The 9,102-nt window shown below is 36.4% G+C and overlaps 1 protein-coding gene across 1 annotated transcript; it reads right to left on the minus strand.

Moving 5' to 3' along the window:
• Positions 1-6,906: 6,906 nt before the first annotated feature.
• On the minus strand, positions 6,907-8,805 carry LOC131642447 (uncharacterized acetyltransferase At3g50280-like). The gene has a single exon (XM_058912687.1). It carries the CDS (start codon positions 8,786-8,788, stop codon positions 7,481-7,483), a length of 1,308 nt encoding a protein of 435 aa, XP_058768670.1. The 5' UTR covers positions 8,789-8,805; the 3' UTR covers positions 6,907-7,480.
• Between the last annotated feature and the right edge of the window lie 297 nt (positions 8,806-9,102).

Genomic DNA, 9,102 nt, shown 5'->3' on the forward strand with positions numbered 1-9,102 from the left:
TTATATGTGTACAACAAAAAATATTACTGGTCAAAACACAAAGGTTAAGGCATTCAAAGTGAAAGATAAAGCAAAATATATGGTATCAAACAAATGATTGGCAAATCTCATGGGAGTCAGGTTACGCAACCTTGTTGTAGTATGCTTTCAAAATAAACCTTGCTTCAATTAGGTATTTTAAAGGTTGTAACGTGGTCAGGTTCACGGTTTCAGAAACAAGGGATATAAGGCTCAAAATTTGATTGTACCCACCCCATCTTCGTGATGATCTCCAGTCCTAAAACTCAGTTAATTCAACTTATGCATTCAGGTTTCAAGAAACTTCTGGATTTGCACCTTTGATAATGATGATGGTTCACAAGCAAACAGAACTTTTGAGATGGCAGTCACTTCTTCCTTTTGGTAGTCACAACATTGTGTTGTTCATGAATTTATTGACTTATCTTTTTTTTTCTCTTTTGATATCCCTAACTTTTGCCTGAACTATTTATTTTGAACTTACAGTCAGCGGGATACCTTGATTTTTGCCTAAGTCATTTTTGGTTTTGACTTAGCAGGCTTTTCTTTGATTATATATTTTTTTGATACTCTTTTTTTTTGAAAGACAGTGACTGCCTTGCTTAATGATTAAGAATAACCATCGTCAGCTTTTGATTGACATCTCCAGCACTTCTTTGATGTATGCGGAGGAACGCTTGTGATTGAAACCTTTGTTGAAAGGTGTACTGAATGATTCTCTTGAAATAGAATGCACAGCCAAATTAACTGAGAACTACCCTGCCCCAGGTTAAAAATGCGGGTTTTTTCGTACAGAAAGAAGCACCAACTTCGAAGGCTCAGAGGGGTTGACAAGGGATTAACTTCCTTATTTCTCCAGTGTTTGGGAATTGAAACAATGCCTGTACATCATCAGCAGAGTTTTATTTGAAAGCATACAGTTCAACAACTTGGGTATTTCGTTGTCATCATCCTCCCTCCAATCTTTGTACAAAACACAAGTTTGATAGAGAAAGAAAATGGAAGAAAAAGTTTTGTAAAAGAAGGTATAAACATAAACACAGTGGATAAGAATGAATTCAAAATATGCAATGCTCATTTCATTAAAATCACCATTCAGAAAAAAAGTCTAAAAGTAAACAGTACAATGAAGGAAATGCAAATAGTACAGAAACAAGGCCTAGTGACTAATCAGCAACAAAGATGAGCTATCTCGTCTAAAACACTTGGCTTTAGGAAAATCGGGCTTTGATTTGTCTTCAGCCACTCTGATCTGGTAAAGGCTTAGTGACAACATTAGGACCCATATCCTTGAAAGACAGCATCTTTGATCTCACCAACTCTTGCACTATGGCTTTCAAAGCGTAGCAGTGTTCAAAATCATGGCCAGCACCACCCTGATGAAACTCACAATGATGATCAGGCCGAAATCCTTTTGAAGGAGGGTTTCGAGGAGGAGGCATGGGTCTTGTTGTGATCAACCCTCTCCGGACCAACGCAGGATATAGTTCAGTGTAAGTCATGGGAATAGGATCATAAGTTGTCCTACCACGATCATGATTCTGGTTAGCAGCCTGAGGTTGAGGAACTTGAAGTTGCACAGGAGCGACAGCGGCTACATACGGCTGATCACCATTTTAAGGTCTATGACGAGATCCCCTTATGTCATCTGACACAACATTAGTCTCATTCTCTTTCTTCTTGTGGAAGTTTCCATAAGGTTTCTTCGATCCACCAGAAGATTCAGCAACATGAGTAACTTTCCCATTCTTGATTCCTTCTTCAAGTCTCTGGCCAATGGTAACCAAGTCTGTGAAGTTTGAAGACACACTTCCAATCATCTTCTCCCAATAGAAAGGTGAGAGAGTATCCATGAACATGCCAGTAAGTTCTTTCTCAGCCAATAGTGGCTCCACTTGAGAAGCTAGCTCTCTCCAGCGTTGAGCGTATTCTTTGAAAGATTCTTTCTCTTTTTGAGACATGTTTTGCAGTTGTCGGCGATCAGGTGCCATGTCCAGATTATACTTATATTGTTTCATGAAAGCATCAGTCAGATCTTGGAAGCAATGAATGTGATTACTCTCAAGTCCCATATACCATTTCAGCGAAGCTCCACTCAAACTATCCTGAAAGCAATGGATAAGCAATTTATCATTTTGGGTATAAGCAGCCATCTTGCGATAGTACATGGTCAAATGGCTTCTTGGGCAAGTGTTCCCTTTATATTTCTCAAACTCAGGAGTCTTGAATTTTGAAGGCATGACAAAGTCAGAAACCAAACACATATTCTCAGCAGCAACCCCAAAGTAATCATTTCCTTCCATAGCTCTCAGGCGCTTTTCTAAAGTATGATACTGCTCTTTGACATCTTCAATATCTCCAGCATCTCCTTGACTTCCATTCTGGGAACGGGCAACTTGATATTAAAACAAAGGATTCACATAAGTAGGCTGAGCAACAGTGTGCACAATAGGCTGAGATTTAGTGAAGACAGGAGCATGAAACACTGGATTTGAAGCTTGACCAATCACAAGTTGTGAAGATTGACCAATACCAGGAGTCTTCTCATAGGGAGGAGTGTAACCATGAGGCAAACCAAACTCAGGCCATGTAGAAGGTGGTTGTTGAGTAGGTTGAGGGTCGACATCAGCACTTGAGACTTCAACAATGACAGTCTTCTGAGGCGGTTCTCCTCTAGCAATCAAAACTTGCAGCATCTTAGTGAGCTTGGTCATGCCTGACTTCAACTCATCAATTTCCATTCTGACCTCTACATTGTGTTGCTCTTGGTATTCCATTCTCAATCTGACGTTGGCTCTAGTTCCGTACTTGTGTGGAGGAATCAGCTTGACGGTAGACAGACAAACTCTGAAGACGGAGACAGACAAGGATAAGTTTTTTGGACAACCTGGATGTATGTATGCAAATGATGCAATTGCTGTTTTTTTTGTTTTTTATTTATTTGATTTTCAAGGAATTCAAGTTATTAATTTGTAAACATCAAAACATGAAGGAGGTAAATCCTATATTGGATCAAAGCTTTGATCAAGTTATCATCAAGATCAATCATCCATTTTGGTGGATTAGAGTTTTCACCCCATCAACACCCAAGATCCATTGAGTTTGATGAAACTTATGATGTTTACAAAGAAAGACCTATGAGTTCCTTGGAAATCAAATGAATGCATGGATGTATGGTTTATGCATCAATCACAATCAAGACCACACATGGTCGCACAAACAGGGTTCAAAGGTTCGACTTCACGAGCATGGAGTCAAAGTTAAGAACCACCCACAAAGGTATGTACTAGGGAATTTTGTACCTGCCGAACGGGTTCTACAAAGGTTCCCAGAGTTTTCAATCTTCTATCGGATACTACCGGCACGCACAATTGCTCATGGGCGCCAATAATATGCCTAAAAAGACCTCGTCTGAGCTTAGCATCGCATGACAACAAGCTCAAATTGGTACTCGAACTTGTTTCTGCGCTACATCCTAAAAAGGCTTAGATGGGTTAAAAGGGTTCTAGGCCATTCAGCTTCTACGAACACTCACTATTGAAAGTAATAGCGTTCTTACGATAGTTCGTAACAACATCTACTACCTTCCATGAGGCCTCCACTAATTGGGGTTCCACCATATGACGCTCATACTAAGGATTGCTCCTAACATGCGACTATTGGTCTTACCACCTCCTATCTCAAGTTACTCACCAAAGTCCGGGTTAGAACTTTATCTCATCACAGAGGAACCATCGAGCACCAAAAAGGAAAAAGAAAATAAACAAACAAAACACACCATAATATATACAAATAAAACACACAGATAAACAAAAATAGGCTTAACACACTTAAAACTGGATCCCCGGTGAAGTCGCCATTTTTTCTGTAGCGGGGAAAATCTGAGATCAAAGCCATAAGATTGACTCGACTCAATATTTCAGTGAAAGTCGCCACCGCGCTTTATTATTTCCGAAGGAAAAGGGAAAAGAACGAAAAAAACCAAACTTTGTTTTTAAAACAAAAAGAAGAGATCTTAGGTACGGGTGTTGCTTATACAAGGGGAAGGTTTTAAGCACCCCTCATATTTGTGGTACTCCACAGGAACCTTTTTGAAAATCTGTGTTTATTAAAATATATTGTGTGCAAAAGAAAGGTTTGTTTTATTTTTAAAATAAGTTCGGCAAAGCATTAAGCCTTGTGCCTACATAACTCCTCGGTGCAATGGAGAAGTCAGAGCTAATGTAGTTCCGCTTAAAAGGAAAAACGTTTAAAAAACGAATAAACACTTTATCGTCGTCGGAGAGAAATACTCAGCCATTGATCTTGAGCATGAGAACAAATGAGTTCTTTGCATCGCAAATGAAAGAAGGGCTCCAACTCGGATAGAAATCCACGAGTATGCCACTAGCTCTCTCACGCGGAAAAGATCTCATTATATCAATCAATTTCAAAATCGTGGGGTATCGCCACTCGTTTCAACAATTAGTCGTGTCTAAACTTTTTGAAGAAAAAGGCCACTAAGGGCAATAGATATTTTTAGAGAAAGGTTTTGAAAAGGTTGCAAACATAAGAAGGTTTTGTAAAAAGAGAGAAGATTTTGAAAATTAAAGAAGGGGAGGAGATGAAGAGGCTATCCTAATGCGTAAAATAAAAGCTAAGGAAAGAAACAGTCTAACCGAAATAAGAAGCCAACACCTGACATTACGGGTCAAGGTAGATTTCCCATCCTTTGGACTTATCAGTACCAAACCAACACATTACCACTTGGGGATCCAGATGAACTTATTATCTTAGCACCACTTTGCATTAAGCACATTAAAATTCTGACAAAAATCGGGCAGAGTAACGGCTGTTTTCGAGTAAAATCCTTATATCAATGCCTTGGAATTAACCATCAAGGACTTTCAAGGAAATACCTGCATACACAAACAAACAACAATCCAATGCCAGACAGATAGAATAACCACAGAGTAATAATGTAATAAGTGTCCAGAGGTACTAAGTCCATAAGTCCACATCTCCAAAATGCTTGGGATAGTAACCAATAGTCCATAAGAGAGCCTTAAACGTTTTTTAGATTTTTGTTATTTATTAGTGTTTTAGCATAAAAGTAAAGTATGGTCCAAGTGGACAAAAGAAAAATAGCGGAAACATAAACATAGTATCCAAATGGACAAAGAGAAAATAGCGAAATATAAACGTCCAAATGGACAAAGAGAAAATAGCGGAATGTAAATATGATGAAATGATAAAATAAAGCAATAAAGCGAGAAATATAAAGAGCAATATAATAAAGTGCGGAAATTAAAGTTAGTTGTTAGATGTTAAAGATAACCATCTTGAAACTTGTCAAGTATGTTATCAAAGTTAGTGATAAAGATCGATGGTGAGTGAAGGATGTTCTCGGATTTAAATTCAATGGACATTTATCAGAAGCTTGATAAAATCATAGCGACTACACGATAAACCTCCATAAGTCTTAAATCAACCACATACAATTCTCTTCCATATTTGATCTTTTTGATTCGGGACACGAAATATTGCGCTATGTTAAGCAGATCGCCAAGTGATTTATGTAGAAATCACCCTACAACGAGGCCGGTCAAAACTTTATGTGCTAATGCATGCAAGAGACGCGATATCTAGATCACTCTCCGAAAGCGATACCGCACGAAAAGAAAATAAGGAGCGATCTAGTCTTTACCCAGAATCCATAAGAATTCTCAAGGTGTTAAGACTTTCATCGATCAAAAGAAAAGAAGGAGAAGAAGAAGATAAAAATGCATAAAGATAATCAACTCACACTATCATTAATATCATTCATCTAATATTATGGATTTGGTCATTTCAAACCTATCAACATCCTAGATCCAATGATATTAATGAAGTAGAGGAAGAAAGAAGGCAAAACAAGCATAAAAAAGGCAAAAAAAAAGCATTCTGCCTCACTGGAAATCGATTTACCTCTGTAGGAAATCGATTTCCTGAGTGCAGAGTTCAAAATTGGCATAACAACAAGGTGGAAATCGATTTCCTACAGAGGGAAATCGATTTCCTGCACGCAGCTTTCAAAAAATCAGCATTAGGAAGCATAAAACTTGACTTAAGCAAACATACAAACACCTTATGATCACATATCAATTGGAGCACAAATTTTCCATCAATTCACCATCAAATAGGACCAATATAGCATCAAAGATGCATTGAACACAAGCAAGAAAGATCTACATCTTAGAGTTTAAGAATTTACCAATTCTTGAATCAAATGTTAAAGTAGCTTCAAGAACAAGCACAAAGTGTGTAGATCCTTCAAAATTGGAGATGAACAAGCAAAGAAAAGAGTGAAATGTAGGAGGTTTAGTTCAAAATTAGTAAGATTCAATGTGAATCTCACTAATTCTATGAAAATGAACTTTGGGTGAGGGTTTTGGAAAGGATGAGAAATGAATTTGCAAGCAATTTTTTGGCTCTCCAAGCTTGAGAAATGAGAGAGTAGAGACCTCTATTTATAGGATGGGAGCAAGAGTAGTGGCAATTTGGTCTTTTTGCATTTGGTAATTAACTTGTGTTTAATTGGTGTTTAAATGATATTTAAATGGTAAAAATGGTAAAATGGGGTTTAATGAAGGGAATTAATTTTGGTGAGTTGGAAAATTGGTAAAATGACAAAATGATCAAAGAAAATTGGTGCCAACATGATATCATGCTTCCCTCCTTAATTTTTTGAATTTTCTCCCCAGGAAATCGATTTACCTCTGTAGGAAATCGATTTCCACCTTCAAATTTCCAAAAATTGTTTTCTTGCACTGTTTTGATTTTTGCCCGATCTTTTACCTGTAAAATATAAACAAAAGAGACAAAATACATATTTTTGGATTTTGGTTAGTATAAAACAAATAAAAAAGCTAAAAGTGCTTGATGATTCCCCTCAGAGATAGACACAGTATCAAAGATAGAACTTCACAACAGTACTCTTGATTGATGATTAAAATGCAATTGATGTATGATCTTAGGGTCAAAAATTGGGGTATGACAATGATGATAAAGTGTTTATACTTTTTAGAAATCTTCCCCCTTTAAGTGGAACTACAATAGCTCTGACTTCTCCATTTTACTGAGGACGTATGTAGGCACAAGACGTAATGTCTTGCCGAGCTTATTTTAAAAATTCAAACAAACCTTTTCTTTCGCACACATTATCTTTTACACAGATTTTCAAAAAGGTTCCTGTGGAGTACCACAGATATGAGGGATGCTTATAATCTTCCCCTTGTAGCGGGGAAAATTTGAGATAGATAATAGCAAATTAATGTAACAAGACATCAAATTTCAGCCTCATTATTCATTCTTACACAAATACAAAGGCATAAGATTTCAGCCTCATTTTTATTCTTATACAAATACAAAATTAAAAGCCTTTGAACTAAAATGGTACATCAAAGATTATCATTAATTATATATTAGAAAGAACACTAGGTGGTCACATCATAAATTCGGAATCATTTCCCATTGCCTCCAAAATTTCATAAGGATGACACACTTCAATCTCTAAACTACCTTTATCTACACCTGCATACATAAAAATCTTCCCATTTCTTTTACTCGCATACCCACTTATAACTCCTAAAGGTTTTCCCCAACCAAAATCATTCCCATAAAAATCAAACCAAGGTGAACTAGCAATCACCAATGAATTGTTATTAACCACATCATCAGGAGTAATGACAAAATTTGGTGTTATTGACCAATTTTGATAATGACTCCTTAACATTTCATCAGAGTGCAAAGCAATCATCTTATTCATCTTCAATGCACCTTTTCCCAATCCATCATCTTCCAACAACTCACCAGCTTTCATGGTAACCACACATTCTATCACAGCAACACCATAATAATTCTCTGGCAAAGGAGGAATCAATCTTTGTTTAACGCCTATATCCAACACAAAATGCACTTCTGTTTGTAGGTCAAGATTTTTAGAACGTATAAAAGAACGCCAAATATGAGTGAAAAGGGCTTGAAAAGAAGATATGTTTGTTGTACCAGCCTCTAAGTTGGCTTTGAATTTTAGTTTTGCAATATTCTCTTTTGTGAAATGAAACATTCTCATTGGGGGAATGATATGATCATTCTTAGAGTGATTATTTTGTGACACTATTGCAAAAGGAAATCGAATAGGACATTCGATACCTTTTGGATACCAACGTTCAAATATTGGAAGTTTGGATAATTCCAAAGAACCTTTGGAGATTCTCGCCCATGAATTCGTAAAATGGGTAAACAAATTACCATCACCAACCACGTGGTTGATTGTCACGCTAATAAAGATGCCGTCAATTAACTCTGTGACTTGAACGGCAAGTAATGGTTGTGACATTCCATCATAGTTAAAAACTCCATTCAATGAAAAAAACGAGTGATGAATATTAAAAAGATAAGTGGGTTCAAGAATATCGACAACACTAATATTTTTAGCTAGAGCGTGAACAAAGAGTGCACCTTTATTGTTGCACATGATAGAACAAGAGATAAGATCATTTTCATGTTGTGTGATATTGAGCCGACCTGCAAGAGGCTGGAAATAATCAAGGGTAGAGGAAAGAGAGTGTTTAAGGTGTTGGATTTGATTTGATGTGTCTAGATTGATAGAATGGTGATAAAGATAACCCATTTGACTATATTCAAATGTTAGGAATTGTAGATCCCATGGATTTAGATCGATTGTATGATGATTAGAGTGATTTGGTGCATGAATTGCGGTGGAGGAAAGGATTTGAACAGAACTCATATCTAAGGAATTAGATATAATTGTGGTGGGTTTGTGTGTCACAAGACTCATAATTATATAGCATTTAGATTATAATATTAAATGTTAAAATATAATATGTGTGTCCCTCGCGTTATATTATTTGATTAAGATTGTTTCAATAATATCCAATATTATATTAATTGAGTAAACGAAATCATATATTATAATGTTTACGAGATTTTTCGTTAATAAAAAATTTAAAACAAATCTGTTTTGCAATCAAATAAAGACTTGTTATTTTAGTTATATTTAAAAACTATATTAAAAAGTCTTACATGACATCAGACTACCTA

Source organism: Vicia villosa, unplaced genomic scaffold, assembly GCF_029867415.1.
Source record: "Vicia villosa cultivar HV-30 ecotype Madison, WI unplaced genomic scaffold, Vvil1.0 ctg.005027F_1_1, whole genome shotgun sequence".
In the NCBI taxonomy this organism is placed as follows: Eukaryota; Viridiplantae; Streptophyta; class Magnoliopsida; order Fabales; family Fabaceae; genus Vicia; species Vicia villosa.

Excerpts from the sequence above, each read along its gene's own strand:
- LOC131642447 (XM_058912687.1), bottom strand. The coding sequence starts at position 8,788 with ATGAGTTCTGTTCAAATCCTTTCCTCCACCGCAATTCATGCACCAAAT.